Source organism: Vicugna pacos, chromosome 8 (genome assembly GCF_048564905.1).
Source record: "Vicugna pacos chromosome 8, VicPac4, whole genome shotgun sequence".
NCBI lineage: Eukaryota > Metazoa > Chordata > Mammalia > Artiodactyla > Camelidae > Vicugna > Vicugna pacos.
In genome coordinates, this window is record NC_132994.1 from 35733742 (window position 1) to 35752544 (window position 18803).

The 18803-nt window shown below is 36.9% G+C and overlaps 1 protein-coding gene across 1 annotated transcript in view; it reads left to right on the forward strand.

Annotated features, from left to right (window-relative positions):
* Nucleotides 1-18803, forward strand: part of SLC16A10 (solute carrier family 16 member 10) — a 99380-nt gene that overhangs the window by 40060 nt on the left and 40517 nt on the right. The window contains exon 2 of the mRNA XM_006205662.2: nt 16378-16522. Within this exon, the coding sequence (XP_006205724.1) occupies nt 16378-16522 (145 nt within the window). The remainder of the gene's footprint in view (nt 1-16377; nt 16523-18803) is intronic.

An 18803-nucleotide genomic window follows, 5' to 3' on the forward strand; every position in this document is an offset into this window, starting at 1 on the left:
AACAAAACTAGGAAATAAAGTTATGGCTTTAAATAATTGAAAGTTAGCAAAATACCAAAGATGACTGAATTTAATTGTTATTTCGCATATCTTAGTATTCTTTTAACAGGCCTGTGGTGTTTTAATGAGTAATAAATAAAGACATATTCAAAGATTACTATGTAATTATTCTATAAAATAATTTGCCTTTATTTCAGCAAAATCACTAATCATTATAATTATTATTATAATCAAGATATTTTGGTGTACTTATAACAAGGTCTAGTTTCAGTAATGATTTAAGGATTAAAAAGTAATTGTATTCAGGCCACAAAATTTGGATGATTTTCAGAAAAGACGTAAATTAAAGTAAATACCAAAATAGATATTGTATGATTCCATTTATATGAAAGTCTAGAAAATGCAAAGTAATCTATAGTGACAGAAAATGAGTTAGCAGGTGTCTGGGAAGGGACAGGAGGGAGGAATTACAGTGGGGCATGCAGAAACTTTTGGAGCGATAGAAATATTCAATGTGGATAATGAATAATGATTTATAGAAAAATTCATTGATTGTGGCAATGGTTGGATGAGCGTATACTTGTCAAAGCTTCTTATTGAACACTTTGCAGTTTATTGCATAACAATTATGTCTATAAAAACCAAAAAATAAATGAAAATTTTGTTTTACAGTGTTATTATTTTTCTTCTAAATATTAAAAATTATTAAGATAAAAATGCAAGCCAAGACAATTCAGTAGGGAAAATGATGGTCTTTTTAACTAGTGGTGTTGGGACAACTGGAGAATCACATGAAGAATGAAGTTGGATTCTAATCTCACACCATATACACAGATTAATTCAAAATGGATCAAAGACTTAAATGTAATGGCTAAAATTATGAAACTCTCAGAAGAAAACATAGGCATATATCTTCATGACCTTGGATTATGCAGTGGTTTCTTAGATACAACATCAGAAGCAACAAAAGAAAAAATAAATAAATTTGGCTTTATCAAAATTAAAATCTTTTGTGCTTCAAAGGAAACGGGAAGAAAGTGAAGAGAACCCACAGAATGGGAGAAAATTTTTTTTAAATCATATTTAAAAGACTCGAAACCAAGAAAACAGAAATAGACTCATAGACATAGAATACAAACTTGTGGTTGCCAAGGGGGCAGAGAGTGGGAAGAGATAGACTGGGATTTCAAAATTGTAGAATAGATAAGATTATACTGTATAGCACAGGGAAATATATACAAGATCTTATGGTAGCCCACGGAGAAAAAAATGTGACAGTGAATATATATATGTTCATGTATAACTGAAAAACTGCTCTACACTGGAATTTGATACAACATTGTAAAATGATTATAAATCAATAAAAATGTTAAAAAAAAAGACTATCACCCAGAATGTATAACAGACTCTTGCAACTCAATGATAAAAAGACAAGTAACCCAACTTAAAAATGGGCAAAAGATTTGAAGAGACTTATCTCCAAAAAAGATGTACAGATGGCCAATGAGCACATGAAAAGATGCTCATCGTCAGTAATCGTTATGCAAATAGAAGTCCAGTGAAGTACCATTTCACTCCCACTAGGGATAGGCATTACAAAAAAGGCTGAACGATAACAAATATTGTCAAGGATGTGGAGAAATTAGAACCTTCACACATTACTGGTGGGAATGTGAAAGGGTGCAGTCACTTTGGAAAACAGTCTGGCAGTTCCTTAGAAAGTTACCATAACACCCAGCCATTATGCCTGCAGGACCTTATACACAAACATACATAGTAGCATTATTCATAATAACCGAAAAATGAAATCATTTGATAAATTGATAAGCAAAATGAGGTGTATCCATGAACGGAATATTACTCAGCCACAAAAAGGAACAAAGTACTCATGTATGCTACAAATTGGGTGAACTTTGAATACATTGTACTAAATGAAAGAAGCTGGACAAAAACAGAAGCACATTGTATTTCCAGCATAGTAGTTCTATAAAGACAAGTTAGAAAGTGGTTGCCTGGGCTGGGGTGGGGGTAAGGTATGGGAGTGACAGCTAATGGGTACAGGGCTTCTTTTTGGAGGTGAGGAAGATGGTCTGTAATTAGATGATCATGATGGTTGCATTCGTGAGTATGCTAAATACCACTGACTTTTATATTTTAAAAGGTCAAGTTTTCTGGTATGTGAATGATATTTTATTAAAATAGTTACATGAGGGGGAAAAAGGCAAAATACAGAATATAAATCAATAGCTTATATTTCAAAATAAGAACTATAGCTGAGTTTGATTTATGTTTGAAATTTAATAGTCTTATTAAATAGTCTTTATAAAATCAAACTGTTCTAGTGTTCAGTGTCTATTAATTTCCAACACAGTCAGTATCATGTTTCACTCATGTTAGCTCCACCAACATGTGTACGCATTTAAAAGTAATGGCTGTGGCTGCTATGCTGCTTAGTGAGAACCATCACCAGAACTGTGACCTGGAACAGGAAGAAAGGCAAGAAAACGACCACTCAGCAGTACTTGGAAGTGAAGCTTCATTACGCAGGAATCCGTTATATTCCTGCTCTCGTGGAGGAAAAATTTTGCTTTTGTCTTACCTAAGTGCTTCCACCATTCAGGTCCTCTGCACATACCCAGTCAAGTCCTCTGTGGTGCCAGTGTCTGAGTTTGGCAGTGGCATAGCCACAGCTTTGTGACATTTGGATGAAATCCCTTTTTGTTTTATGGACGTAGGACAGCAGGTGTGGAGTTGCGCTCCTCTGAGTTCTGAACGAGGGCAAGTGCTCAGAGTCTCACTGTATCCGTGCCGAGAATCCATGTGTTGTTTAATGAGATTTCCGTGAGCGTGTGCATCTGTGATCTGCTGGGCCCCTCCTGTGGAGCTCGGGGGAGTGTTGCTGATCACATCACACCACCTTTAGGCCGTATGTGGTCATCAGTCTACCTTTTCACTATTATACTGTCAATAAAATAGATGCCTGTTATTTAAATTTGATTTTGAGATTAAACAGAATGGCAGAGATAATTTTGATTTGTCCCAAACAAATCTTTCTTTCCTTTCATGCTATGGACGAGAAGATCAAGATTTCTAGAACATAGTAGAAAGCAGCAAAGGGTGAATGGTTTAGTATCCTTTCTTTCTTTCTTTTAAGCAATTCTTTTTCCCTCAGTCATTCATCAACTCAACTTGTCTTAATAAATTTTTTAATATAAAAGATGATCTGGGTCCAATATCCACTGTCAGGGAGGAATATAATTACAGCCTTGTCTTGTAACCTGCCTATATGTGCAGTTTATGTTTATTTTGGCAGTTTAAATGTTACTTCTTAATTTCATGCCATTTAGTAGTGACTCTGGCAGATTGTAGCTTGGAATGCTTTATCCGAGTATCTTTGTTTAGTTGGTACCTAGGACAGGGCAAGGAGGCATTTGATTCACAGGGATAGGTTTCTACCTAACAGATGGGTTTCTACCAATGTGGGTTGATGTTTTCTTAGATAATCAAGACTTGTTTTGTACATGACAGTTTCAGGAGGAGGTGCCTCAGTGTGTTGCCAAAGGTTTGCTGTAGCTCTTTATAGAAGTTGGCTGCTCTTGGTGAGGAGTAAGGCGTGGTTAAGAATACGGCCTCCAGACTGTCGGGTTCCCTTTCTCCACTCTCATCTTTGGGACCTTGAGCACCCTGTTTAATCATTCTTTGCCTCAGTTTCCTCCTTCGTACAAGGATAATAAGAGCACATCAGTCAGGTTTGTTGTAAGGATTAGACGAGTAATGCATATAAAGTATTAACTTAAACACATGGTAAGACTGGCACATAGTAAAACCTGTATAAATGTTACATAGCACAAAACCATAGGAAGTATATACGAAGTTCTGTGTTGGGCTGCAGAAAGGATGACGGTTTGAGAGTAACTGGAAATTTTACCTTGGAGCTTGTCCTAGACCTACTGGATTACTTGTACCCAGATAAACCCCTTGGAGTGCAGTGAGCAGTTCTTTCTTCCCTCTGGAAGGAAACAAGAAGACTGTGGCTGTCTAGGATGACCGTGTTACTCTGAGCTCTGCAAGGTGTAATATTCCCTTTTACTTTTTAAAACAACTCAAGCTGCTGTTCAGTATTAAAGAGCAAGATAAAGCTTTATGATTTTGAATTACTTAAGTTCTTTAAAATCCCACAAAGGACTTTTTTTGAAGTAGTTGTCTTCCTCTACTGGTGCTGGCCTGATATCTCCCTTCCTGGGCAGAACTGATAAATCGCTTGGAGAAGCAGCCTGTTGGCAGTCAGGACCGTTCTCCGGCTTGCTGTCTAGCTGTTACTTTAACCCTCCGTTTCCCCTTCACATTGCAGATACTCTTATTGCTAAAAGAAGGACAGTTGTCTTTATGCTTTCAAGGGCTAGATGTCCTGGCAAGTTAGTGCTTGCACTAAGTTTCTAGCTCAGACAAAACAAGTTATAAGCATAAGGTTGCTTTCTATTACCTACCTGCCTGCTCCCAGGTCAGGAGAAGCTGTGTTCTGACTTGGCTTAGGAATGACCTCTATCCTTGATGTCTGACTCACAGATTCAATCTCTTCCTAGGAATTCGGATCACAGTTCTCAAATCTTGAGTCAGACCATACCACCATCATGACTCTCCTATTCCCAGTGGTTTGTTCTCAGCTTAGGCTGTTTGCTTGGGTAGTTTTATTAAATTATTTCATCATAAAGGGGTTGTATGTTTGGTATATGCCCTGATTAATAACTTCTAACAAACTTGGTATCAATTTTCTTTCTAAAATTATTTAATTTTTATGTTATCATGTGATTAGTTTTTATGTATATAGTATTAAAGACCCAATTTCTGTAAGGCTTATAACAGAAAGTAGCATTCCCCTGTCCCATTCCCCCTCACTCTGGGCGTCCTGCTGCAAAGGCAGCTGCTTTCAACTCTTGCAGCCGTTTCTTATGGTTATCGTCATATTTCTAAATGAAATGCTTATATGGTTGTATTTTGAATTTTTAGCTGAATCTATAGACTTCCTTCTTTAGAAGATGAAGATTTAACTCTTTTATCCTACTCCTTTTCTTATCCTATTAATGTAGGCTATATTGCAATTTTTGGTTTAATCATTTCAGAGGCAGTATAACATAGTCAGGGCTCTGAACTTGAATTTCAGCCTCACCACCCACTAGAATTGTATGCTTTTGAGCAAGTTTTTAATTTTGGTACTTCAGTTTCCTCAAGAATAACCTACCTCTTAGGATAGCTATGGCTGTTAAACAACTTAAGTATGAAGCACCCAGAATGTCTGGCACATAGTGAGTTTTAAATAAATTTCAGCTGTCACCATCATCATCAATATCATTAAGGTCTACAGCCATCTAACATCTCCCTCTGCTTTTAAAGGATGGCACTGGTGACATTTACAAATGAGCTGGCCACCTGTAAATCTCTCCTGCAGGCTTTGCTGTGTAAGGTGTATCCTGGATGATCAGAGAGTTTGGACCTCCTGAGGACAAGCCACCAGGAAGGAGGAGAGAAGCCTGGAAAGGGCTGACTGAGCCTGCTCAGTTCCTTCTAATAGCAGCACCAAGCAGGTAGTCCTCGTCCTCAGGAGAAGTCACTCAGGGGTGGAGACAGGACTTGAGTTGACTCCACTGGAAAGTCCCCGGAATGGAAACTAGAGGCTGAGGAGTAAAGAAGGGTCCTTGTGGCAAGTCTCTACTCAAAAAATTTCAGGACAGGTGTTTTTGTCCTATGGGAGCCTATTTGTGATCCCCACGACATAACTGCTTACTCATGGTGTTGCTTTCTGGAATTTGTGACATCCAAACACCCAAGGGTGAGGTACATGCCCCAGGACAATTATAAACCTGTGTTAAATTTCTTTGCTTCTTTTTAACCAGTTCTGTCCATTAGGTGACTCGGGGAGCATCCAAAACAAGCAACAATTGAGGTAGTTTCTGGCTTATTTGTCTTCCCCAACAATAATTATTCAAAATATGGAAATTGAGAAAGTGCCCCATAATATGGGAACCTTTGAAGGAGAATGTAGTATAAAGCAAGTACTTCTTCCCTGAGGAATAATTTCAGAAAAAGAAACTTATCTTACATTCAGGAATATTGAGTAAGTGGCTGATGTTTTTTCAAACAGACTCACCATATTCCCCTTTCCTCACTCCCCAAACCTGACCATTTTCTTTGTTCCTAGACTCTGCCCCTCCACCACATTGTCACCTAGTCAGATCTTTTGAGTCAAGCTTCTTGCTACTCCCTTCATCTTCTTTTGTCTAATGAATCATAAGTTCTATTGACTCTGTCTCTTCCTTCGGCCCCTTTGAATACCCCACTACGTCAGAGTTCAGATCATTGCCATTTGTCACTTGTAGCAGCTGTCCAACTGCCTCCCTTCCAATCTCCCACTCTCCAAACTTGGCAGAGTGAAGTTTCTAAAATACTGTGTGATCGTGTAATTCCCAGGTTAGAAACTAATGATGACTCCTTAACATCCAAAGGATAAAGTCTGTGTTTGACAGGCAAGGTTGTGGTATGATTCCTGGCTGCACCCTTAAGCAGTCCCTTTCGGATATTAATTTGGTACATGCTTCTCCCTCTATTTGGAATGTTCCTGCTTTCTCTTTCCTCCAGCCTTGCCTGATAAAGGCCTGTTTGTCCCTCAAGACAGTGTGGGTGGTACTCTGGAGGAAAGAGTGATCTTATAGTGATCCCATAATACACGATTCACAGCATGGTCAGTTATCACACTGTACACTGTTGTGTCCTTGTCTGTCTGTCTTGATTTTGAGCTCCTTGATAGTAGAGACTTGAGATCCCCAAGGCCCGGCAGAGTCTGTGACTTGGTATATATTTATTGCGTGAATAAAGCTTTATTTCCCATTCGTATTTGTCCATGTAATTTCCTGGACTCTACATGTAAAATGCTGTATATTTTTTCTCCATTAAATTTCATTTTGTTGCTTTCAGTTTTTTCTTTATATGGATTTTGAGTCCTGATTTTGTCAATCAGCAAGTCAACCATCCTTCCTAGTTTTTTTGTGCCCTAGTTTTTTGCTCGGAATATATGTTTAGTGTTCCTAATGACCATTATTAGTTCAAGTTTTAATTTTTGGTGTAACCATACCCATGGTTCCTGCAAGTAAGAAAAGAGACCAAGGTTCACCCGGAGGGAGAAGAGGTAGACAGAAATAGGTGTAGGGAGAATGGCTGTTTGAAGGGGATCTAATTAGAAAAGTGTTTTTCTTCATAGCCCAGAATTTATAATCATGTCATAGAGCCTTATTAGGAAATGATGGTCAGGTGAAAAACAGTTTATTTCCTTGACATTTTGAAGGGTATGTTTCAATACCATATATAAGAATTTAGTAAAAGAAAAAAAAGAGTTCCTCTTGACTGAATTTCCCACTATAGGCCATTAATCCTGTTATTCCTGCAGAGTTTAATCAACTGTAGTAATAACAGGGTTATATGTATATTAATTTATGCTGCCTTGTTCCACAAAGAATTTGAATTGGTTTTCAGCAGTATAAAAACACTACACAAATAAAATGGTAAGGTGGGAACAGAAAATAAGAAACCAGGAGCCATTGAAAATATATGGTATATGGGTAAGACCAGGGGGAAAATAGTACCTAATCCATAAGCCGCAGGGCCTGTGTTATAATGTAGTAACAAATTTGAGGAAGCTTCCTGGCACCAAAATGAAAAGGGAAGCATGGTGGACGTGCTTAAGGGGGAGAACATGGACCTCTTACTCAAGGAAGCCAGGTGTTTTCCAACTCTTAGCTTTCTGTGGGAAGCCTAACAACTCACGAACCTCATTCCACAATAATTGGGGGTGTGTCCAAGGGTGATTAGAGCCAACTGAAAGAGCTCCCAATAGCCAGCCAGATAAAATAGTATTGGATTATGTCAGAGTATAAAGTAAATATCCACGAGTCTGTATTGATATAAATAATTGAATAAACAAGTAAATGTGGGAGAATAGATAATTCTCTCATGCAGAAGAATTCCAAATAATTTATGTAATAGGTAGATACTTTGCCCTCAAAGAAGTGGAGCATAATTCCTTCCTCCTGAAATGTGAGCTGCGATTAGTGACTTGCGGCAGTGCGTATGGAAAAGGGGAAAAGAAGGTCCGCTCTGCAGTGGGGAAACCTGACAGACAGTACCTGAGCCACGTGATCAAGGTTAATGTCAAAAGTGGTAAGTCATTGGTACTGTGGACTCTTGATGTGATGTGATGAAATGGCACTTTACTTCTATAAGTGTCTAACTTCCCAGAAGCTCCTAACTGCAATCTACTCATGAGAAAAACATTAGACAAAACCCAATTGAGGGATAGTCTGCAAAATACCTGATCAGTACTCCTCAATACTGTCAAGGTCATCAAAAATGAGGAAAGTCTGACAAACTGTCACAGTCAAGAGGAGCCCAAGGTGATTTGTTGACTTACGTATAACGTGGGATCCTGGATGGGATCCTGGAACAGAAAAAGCTTAAACCTAAGGAAATCTGAATAAAGTAAGGACTTTAGTATAGGCTGAATACTGTATCATTTTTGGTTCCTTAATTATGTCAAGTGTACCATACTCGTGTAAGATGTTAATAATAGGGAAACTGAATGTGTAGTATATGGGCACTCTCTGTACTGTCTCCATAGTTTTTCTGTAAATCTAATACTATTCTAAAACAAAAGTTATTTTTTAAAAAGAAAAGTCTCAAGTTCGGATCTCACAAGTGAGATAAGGCTTGAATGTTTTTATCTGAAAATGAGGCTTCCAAGAATTATATATACCAGTTAGCCACGCAGTCAGTATCAGTGAAACCACAGACTATAACCTCAAATTACCTGTGGTTTTAAGGCATATGTATGCCTTAGAACATAGTCGGAACTATGATCTTAACTGCCAGCACCTGTGAACTTGTACCCCCCGCAAAAGATGCCTTTCTCCTCTGTAAACATCGTGAAATGTGATCAGTATACAAAAGTGATGGAGGAGGGAGGAGTAATAGCTTTTCCTTTGTATTTGTATTTGATGTTTTAAAAAGAGCCATTAATAATTGTAAAGTGAAGAGAAGCTTTAATTCCAGAGTGGTGGAATATTTGAAATTTAAAGGTTTCAATTTTGCCAAAATAATCTCTCATTTTTAAAGTGAGCTTTAGTGGGGAGGGTATAGCTTAGTGGTAGAGTGCATGCCTTGCAAGCTCAAGGTCCTGGAGTCAATTCCCAGTACCTCCATTAAAGAGAAGTAAATTTAAAAAACCCTAATTACCTTCCTGCCAAATAAAACAAAAGCGTAAAGTGAGTTTTAAAATGGAAGCAGTTTGAAATTGTTTTCCTTGTTTTTAGCCCTTTTTTGTAAAGGTATTTTACCTCTCCTGGAATAACCTTTTGAGGATCTGAAAACTAGCTTTATATATCTTTAAAAAAAATTATTCAGTTATTTGAAATAAACAGAAAAATGTAAGAATAGTATAACAAATGCCTACTCTATATAGCTACTTCTTAGTACTCAGATTCAAATATTTTCTCCCTTTTTCAAAAAAATGTTTTTCTCTTGTGTGGGATAATTAGATCGATTGATTGATTTAATGTAGGTTCAGGGGATTGAACCCAGGACCTTGTGCATGCTAAGCAGGCATTCTACCGCTAAGCTATATCCTCCTTTCCAAATATTTTCTCCTTTTTAAAAGATGTGAAACATTAGACTCAGTTGTTAGTCCCTTGTGTACCCTCCTCCATTCCTAATCTTTATCCATGCCTTCCCAGAGCTAATCACTATCCTGAATTTGCTTTTATTATTCCCATCATGTTTTATACTGTTAATTCATATGTGTGAATCCATATCTCATTGCATGTTAAAAAAAATAATGAAAATAGAAAAGAAAATAGAAAAACAAAAAACAAAAAAACCATGTCCCATTGCATGTATTAATACCCAGGTTTCTTTATTTGTTCTAATGGTGGTGGGTGGGCATTTATGTTGTTCCCAGTCTACTATTATTAACAGTGCTTCCGTGAGTACTCTTATTCGTGTCTCCTTGTGTACCTGTGTGAAGTTTCTCTGGAGTACATAGCTGGGAGTGGAATTGCTAGAATTTGGGTATGCACATCTTGGCTTTTCTAGATGTTGCCAAATTGCTGTTCACAATGGTAATTTCAATTTCTGTTGGTATACATAAGAGTTGTTATTTCCCCATCGTTTCACTAAAACTTGGTGTGGTCAGCCTTCTTAATTTTGGCTAAATTATGGTGATTTATTATTCTTTTAATTTGCATTTTTCTGATTGCCAATGAGCCTCTTTGTCTGTAGCCTCCTCCTCCCCTAGAGGCTTGCAGAGTTCCATATCTTTAATGTGTATAGGAATCACTAAATTCTCACCTCTAGCACTTTGTCACACGGTGTGGGAGAGTTCCGGCTCTGGCCTCTGTCCATGAGCTTGGCTCTCCTTTTCTGTCTCACAAGGAGCACTTTCAGTCCTCTTAACGATCGCTGATGCCTGCTTCCCGACCAGGAGACCAGAAGGCAGGCCCAGCCTAGCCCACTAGCCCATCCCTTTTTGCAGTGAGTCTGTAGCTCATGACTTGGTCTTTTTTGTGTATTTTTTAAAAATAATCTAACTGTATTGTTAATTTGGAATAGAGGATGAATTCATTGATTTACTGTGTCATCTTGATTGAGGTCTGGAGTTTGTTTTAATTTAACTAGATTGTGAGCTTCTCCGGGGAAGGATAGCTTTTCATTTACATCGAGCATGGTGCTGGCTATGGGTGCCTGGTGGGTTTTTAATGAAGGACTCTTGGGCATGTCTTCTTGTTCCTGTTTCCAAAGTGGTTGTTCGATTTTTATATTCCCAGTAGCAGCGTATGATAGTCCAGTTGCTCTGCATCCTTATGAACACTTGGTGTGATTAGCCATTTTAGCCATTCTAGTGGGTGTATGTGGTTTTAATTTATATTTTCCTCATAACCCATGATACTGAGCATCTTCTCAGAAATGTGTATTTTTCATTTGTACGTCTTTTTTTGTGAAGTGACTGTTCTAATCTTTTGCCCACTTTTTGATTGGGTTGCTTGGTTTTTATTGAGGTTTGGGAATTATTTATGTAATCTGGTTACAGGTTTTTTAAATTGTATATATAACCTGCAAAGCTTTCTTCCCAGATTGTGGCTTATCTTTTCATTCTCTTGACAGTGTCTTTCAAAGAAAAATTCTTAGTTTTGATGAAATTTAATTTATCAGTTTTTTCTTACATGAGTTTTATTTTTGATGTTGTATCTGAGAAATCTTTGCGTAACCCAAGGTCACAAATATTGTCTCCAATTTTTCTTCTAGAAGCTTTATAGTTTTACATTTAATGATCAATTTTGAGGTAATTTTAAAGTATGGTGTAAGGTAGGGATCAAATTTCCCTGCTTCCTATATTTCAAATGAAGCTCCATTCTATTAGGTATTCATACATTTATCATTGTTATATCTTCCTGATGCATGGACACTTTTATCATTATGATGTATCCCTCTTCTAATGCTACTTGTCTTGAAGTCTGTTTTGTCTGGTATTAGTATGGCCACTCTAGCCTTCTTAGGGTTATTTTTACATGGCATATCTTTTTCCATCTTTTATTTCAAAGTTATTCGTATTTAAAGTGCATCTCTTTAAACAGAATATAATTGATTCTTGATTTTTGAAAAAATCCAGTTAAACAATCTTTGCCATTTAATTGGGGTCTTTAGTCTATTTTTATTTGATGTAATTATTGATAGGTCATATTTAGGTTGGATGTTTTGTTATTTATTTTCTATTTGTCTCAGCTGCCTTTTGTTCTTCTGTTCTTTCTCTTCTGCCTTCCTTTGCATTAATCAGGTACTTTTTAGTAATCAGTTTTAATTCCTCTATTGGCTTTCAAGCTATACCTGTATTTTTGAGTACCTTCTCTAGGGATTATAATATACATCTTTAAGCTATCTCAATGTATTTTAAGACGGACTTGCTTAAGATAAAATATAGGAAACTTGCAAATTTTCATTTACTTCCATCTTTAGTGCTGATATCCTATATATAGTACATCTATATACAGTGTTAAAATTTTTGCTTTAAACAGCTATGTATCTTGTAAAGCAATTATGAGGAAACTCTTTGTGTGTGTGTGTGCGCGCGCACGCATGTATGTGTGTGTACTTCATTCCTTCCTTTGGACCCAGGTTGCCACCTGATACCATTTCCCTTCAGTCTGAAGAACTTTCTTTAATATTTCTTGTAGTGGAAATATCCTAGTGAAAAATTCTCTCAGTTTTTTCTCTCTGAAAATACCTTTATTTTGCCATAAGTTTTTGAAGGCTAGTTTGGCTGAATATGGAATTCATGGTTTACAGTTTTGTCTCTTTTCCAGCACTGTAAACATGACATTTCCAATGTTTTCTGTCCTCCATTATCTCTTATGAGAGGCCAGATGACAATGGTATCATTGTCCTCTCTGGATATAGGAGATCGTCTTTTCTCTGGCTGCTGTCACAACTTTCTCTTTATTTTTGGCATTCAGAAGTTTAACTGTGGTCTGCTTAGGAATGATTTGCTTAAAGTTTATACTGCTGGAGTTTCTTTGAGCATCTTAGTTACTGTTTTTCGCAAAATTTGTGATTTAGGTGGAGGGGTTCTTATTTCTTCATATATCTTTTTTTGCTCCTTTCTCTTCCTCCTTTTTCTAAGACTTCCATTATATTATGTTGGGCTTCTTGATTTTTGTCCCACAGACCTTTAAGACTTTGATCATTTTGTTTAATACTGTTTATTTCCTCTCTTCTTTGGATTGGGTAATTTCTGTTCAAATTCCCAGATTCTTATCTTTTATTTCCAATCTGCTACTGTGTCTATTGAATGCGTTTTTTTCGGTCATTGTACTTTTCACCCCTCGAATTTCAGTATTCTTTGTAGTTTACATTTTGCTGTTGAGTTCTCATCTGTTCACTCAGTAAAACCATATTTTAATTTAATTCTTTGAAAACGTTATCTTTTAATACTTCTAACATATTTGTAATAGACGTTTTTGTTTTGTTTAGTTTTGGGGGAGAGGTAATTCGGTTTATTGAGTTATTTTTAACAGAGTTACTGGGGATTGAACCCAGGACCTTGTGCATGCTAAGCACATACACTACCTCTGAGCTATACCTTCCTGCTGCTTATAACAAACATTTTGCAGTCTTTGTCTAATACATTCAACATCTGAGCCCATCCAGAGTCAGTTAATATGGATTTCCTGTTCTTTGCATGTCTAGTAATTTTAGGTTGAATAGATATTGCAGATAAGATTTTGAAGCAATTCTGAATAAGTGTTGTGTTCTTCTGAGGATTATTGAGTTTTTGTTCCTAGTAGGCAGTTAGCTTGCCTGGACTCAAACCACAAAATCTGTCTATGTGATTTGTAGCAGCTGATAATCTCTGCTCAGTTCATACACTTCCAACTGTTGCATTTTCCTTTTTGTCCAGCTGCTGCTTTTCTTTAACCTGGCCGCCTACTAATCTACCCAGCACCTGCATAGCTTCTTGATCCTCAGGAAAGCCCACAAACTTGTACTACTTATTTCTTCCAGTTGCAGCTTTTCAAGAGTAAACTCTCCTCCCACTTCTGTTTTTAGACATTTTCCAGTGTGTTTAAATAAGTACCCCCACCCCCAATTATTTAATTATCGTCTGCAGGAGGGTTTACTTGACCACTTCCCTCTGATATCATTAACATAAGTTGATAGCAAATAGTTTTAAAAACAGTTCTAAGTAAAATATAACTTCTTAATAAACTTTAGGGTGGCAGTAAAATGGTTAAGTACAATCTACTCATTCCTGAATTTTTGTGTAGTTGCCAGACAACTCCATGCCCTAAAAGCCATTGGGACTTTGTTAAATAATATTTTGCACTTTAATCTCGGTTTTGCATGGTATTGCTTCATTTCACTTGAGGCTATTATACCGATGTTCAGATACTATAGAGCAAAGCTGTCGTCTTGAAAGAGGCCAAGATCAAGTGGAAATGGGGATTGGAGCTATCAAAACAGGGCAAAAGAATATTTATCAACCTTTAACTGTAGTAAATCTTCCCTTTGGGTGTTTTCCATTGCAGAAACTTTGTCCTTGCGATCATTTACATCTGCATAATTATAACATCTTGTTTTACTTAACATGTGGGAAAGTGTTCTTAAATCTTAAACCTAACCACTTCCTCTGAGTGATTTGCATTCTCCTTTGGCCATACACGGAGAGCTGAGGGTTTGTTCTCAGCATGGAGTAGGAAACAAAGAGGGTCTGGATGGGGAAATTGGAAAGTTTCTAAGCTTCGTGTTTTTTAAAAAATATGTACAAGCACATTCTAAAGCCTTCCCTCCTTCTTTCCATCCTCCCTTTCTTCCTATGGCTAACTTGAATCATAGACGAATGTCAGCCTCAAAATCAACTTCTTGCATACATATACCACCCCACAAACAACAGTAAATATATTCAAGTACAATTCATTGAGAAGTAATATCAAAGAGGTACTATGAAGTTATTAGTGTTGGCATTTCACTTAATTGTAAAAGTGCCTTTATCCAAAAATAGATGTTGGGGGAGGGTATAGCTCATTGGTAGGGTGTGTGCCTGGCATGGATGTGGTCTTGGGTTCAATCCACAGTACATCTGTTAAAAAAAAATACATAAATAAACCTAATAACCTCCCCCACCAGAAACAAAACAAAAACACAGATAATCCAGTTTCTTAAAAAAAAGAAAAACCTCACAAAAATAGATATTAATATGCTACTTCTAGTCTTCCTAGGTGGTTTAGATTGTTTCATAAACATGATAGATGACTTAACTTTTTTTTAATAAGATTACATTATTATGCATCAGTGACATTTTAATGTGACATAGACTAAAAAAAATCTGACTTCTCCTTGAGCAGACCCATACCGAACAGCTCTGCACATCTAGGGAGGGGCTTGTGCTAATTCATCTGGCCAATCACCTCTCTCTCTCTACTGTCCACTTCTGAATCCCTCCACCAACACCTAAGTCAAGACTGCATTGGTTTTTACAGTCTCTTCATTGTGTTTTGTTTTAAGATCACAGTCTCCTTTCTTTCTGGTAAAGGAAGAAAAGAAAGAGAAATATGGCTGATTAAAATATAGATACTTTACAAAATAATTTAAAATGTGAGAAGGCAAAGACTTAAATGAAGTTGTTAGTCTGGTAAAACTCCATTTGGACCCTGGTTATTAAAAAGTGGTCATTTGCATAGTCTGGACTTACTTCCTTTGCTGAGGACGTAGAGTAAGTAATATACTAGTAGACTGTCAGAGCTGGATGGAGCTCTAGAGATAATTTGTTTCATTTTATAAGGCAATTTGTTACTGTTGTTAAAACTCTAAATTATTAAGTGCTTCTGTGCTAGATACTGAGGTTTAGATATATTTTCTCTAATTTTTAATAATTCTGGAAAGGTATGTGTTCCTTCCTTTTTCAAGATGAGAAAACAGACTCAGGAGAAGAGACTTGGTAAAGGATGTGTTATAGTTACAGAGCTGGGGGATTTGGACCCAGAGCTGTTTGTTTTATATAGCCCATGTTCACTTAGGTCCCCTTAGCTTATTATACCTTTTAAGGATTTACAGACCTGATATCCTATAAGATCACTCGTATCTTTGGCACAAATTTGTGATCATTTGTACTTGATGTGTTTCTCTTTCTTGTTTTCCTTTTATTTTGGTCTTTACAGAATCAGAACAGGAAATTAGGACTTCCGATTCCTAAATCTTCTGTTGTGAAAGATAACATACTTTCAGAAAAGAAGATAAATACCTAGTAACTATTGTCCAGCTCAACAAATAGCCTACCTGTGTATGACTTGATTCCATTAACAAAAGCACCAAGCCTAGGCAAATATTCAATTTGCAATTACTGGGTCCAAATGATTATAATCCCCTTTCCTCCCCTGTCTTGGTCACCAATGTCTTGACTTCAGGGGTCATTATTTCTTTGTGGGTTGATTACCTAGGCATACATTCAAAAATGAATTTCCGTGGATTAAAAGTCGCTTAAAATCATAGATACCAGGATAGAGATTGGTAGTGTTTAGGTCACAGGAGACTGGCTTATTTAAGAATCCAAACCTTGAAAAGTTCAATTAAACGCAAATAATTACTATGCTAATTACAATGAGTATTGGCCAATCCTTTGAGCTTTGATTCAAATTTGTTACCAGCTTACTCCAACTTCTCCCCATTCATCAGTCTGCGTGATCTCTTTTTTGCAACAATACTTTTCTAAATATATATTATGTCCTATGAGATAAAAAGAAACAGAATTACCATGTCATAACGTCCTTTTCCCCCCCTCTTTTACAGCATGGGTAAGTTCTTTGTCCATGGGGATGATTTTCTTTTGCTGCCCAATAGTCAGCGTCTTCACAGACATACTTGGTTGTCGGAAAACCGCTGTCATGGGTGCTGCTTTTGGATTTGTTGGACTCATGTCCAGTTCTTTTGTAAGGTAAGGACTCAGTTTCTTCATGTTGCTTTTCAAAAACTGTTAGATACTTCAGAGTCTTCCTTTCAGACACTTTGCTGTTTACAAGGAAAAATTCTCCTTTTCGTTGCTGAAACTTTAAGCAGTATCATTTATACATTGTTGTCCACAGCAGCAAATCAGAGCCTGTGAGGTTGAATGCTGTTGCTTCCAGTGTCTAAGAGTTAGGTGTCAGTGGGATACCTGTGTTCCCTGGAGCCAAGAAAAAATGTTTTCTCCCGCTCACATAAAAATCCTGAAGAACTCAAGTTATAACAGTGAGTTGTCTAAAGCAGTGGCCTTCGTTTAAGGTCAGCTCAGTCCGAGGCCCAAAGGGTAAAAGAAGTATTTTGGAAGCATTGTTCATAGGCTTGATATGAAATATTTTTATTAATGAGATAAAAGTTTTGCTGTTTATTTCAGCTCAGGTAGAGAATTCCTGTCTGCATTTTTTTTTTAAAAAAACGTGATGAAATTTAAAAAGATCATGACAAAATGAAGTGGTCAAATGCAGCTTAAAATAAAACTTCCTATCAGTATACTTTCCCTGTGTCTATTAAAAGATTCAGTGCACTGCAGAGGAACTAAGTGTAAAGAGCTGATGGGCACATTGCTGTGGAAGCACCTCTCCCTCCTGCTCCAGCTGTGCCGGTAAATCCCCTTTCATTGTTAAAGTAATCCCCAGTTAGAGAAGCGCTGGTTTAATAGGTATCTCTGGCTAACAGGAGGTGATTAACAAGAAAACCCTTAGGATGACTTCCATCCTCGGTCTCTGTCTACTTTAGTGGTTTATCTTCATTTCCTGTCCCTTTCCCTTCCCTAGCTATCTTTATGCTCTAGTTGAAAACGTTATTGTGGTTATTAGAGAAAAAAAAAATCACACTTACATTTCTTGTCCTCTAGATTTTTAAATACCCGGGATTTAATCATCAGAATCCTTGGTTTACTGATTTTATCTCTCACTCCCCCGACGTCAACACTAAAGAGAGCCTCTTTCTTTCACCTAACTTAGAAATTTTATTTGTTTTCTAAACAATTTTTTTTTTATGAAAGTATAGTCAGTTGTAATGTGTCAGTATCTGGTGTACACCCTGTTTCAGTCGTACATATACATACATATATTCTAAACAATTTTTATTTCTTATTAGAAAATAAATATTTCACTTTTAAAATGCCTTTGTGATTTCTTTATTTTTTTTTTATTTTTTATTATTATTATTTTTTTATTTTTTTTATTTCTTTTTGCTTTCTTTTGCGCCTTTGAGATTTCTTTTTTCTTCTTGTAAAGTAATTTTTTTAAAGAAACAAAACCCAGTTTTGTTTGGAATAAGATTTTGCTTAGGTAACTCTGTGAAATCATTTACTTTCAGTTCTTCTGTATCAGTGATACAACACTGTTTTGTTACTGCCTCATCAGATACCTCCTTTGACCTGGAAGCCTGTAGGTACCACTGTCAGTCCCTGGGATCCTAGCACTTGCCGAACGCATTAGCACTCAGGTTTCGGTGGAGGGAGAACTAAGAGATAGCAAATCCATGTAACTTACTACCTAGTTTGGTAGATAAAACACATGTACACAAACCTACTTACAGCAAGCAGGGTTTCTCAAACTTTTTTGACTGTTGAGAAATAAAAATTATGAAGTGTATTTTACATTGCAACCTAGTTCTTTTTTTCTCTCTCTCTCCCTCCCTTTCTCTCCCTCATCCCTAACAGATACAAAATGTCCTGAAACCATCTTTACCTTACTACACATAATGTCTCATATTTTCTATTCAATTTCATTATTTAACCCACTGATCGAAAGCTACTGAACTTTCAGAGCAATACATAGGAGCAAGGAGAGATGTGGTATAAATTCTAAGTGCTGAACAGTGGACCAACCCTCTTTCCTCTAGTTCAAGTTCTGCCTTCTTAGGAAAGCAGCCTTCCTCTAGAGTAACGTTAGGCCACACCATTGTCCCTTCTTTGAATCCTTTTTGCACACATAATTGGCATCTTTCTGATTTACATTGCATTTATTCTGTTGTCAAACGTCAGCAATTTGAATCATCTGTTCCTAAGGGAAAATTTAGAAGTGAAAAAGGTTCCAACGGGAGTGAAAACACCATCACAATGTGTAGGAGAGATACAAAGCTAATATTACCCAGCACTCAGTTATTTAAGTGCTGTGTAAGAGAATGTTTGGATTTATGTCCGAGGCTCCCTGATTTTCCAGCTGACAGCACAGTACAGCACCGTGGTATAACTTTAGAAATTGATGTCC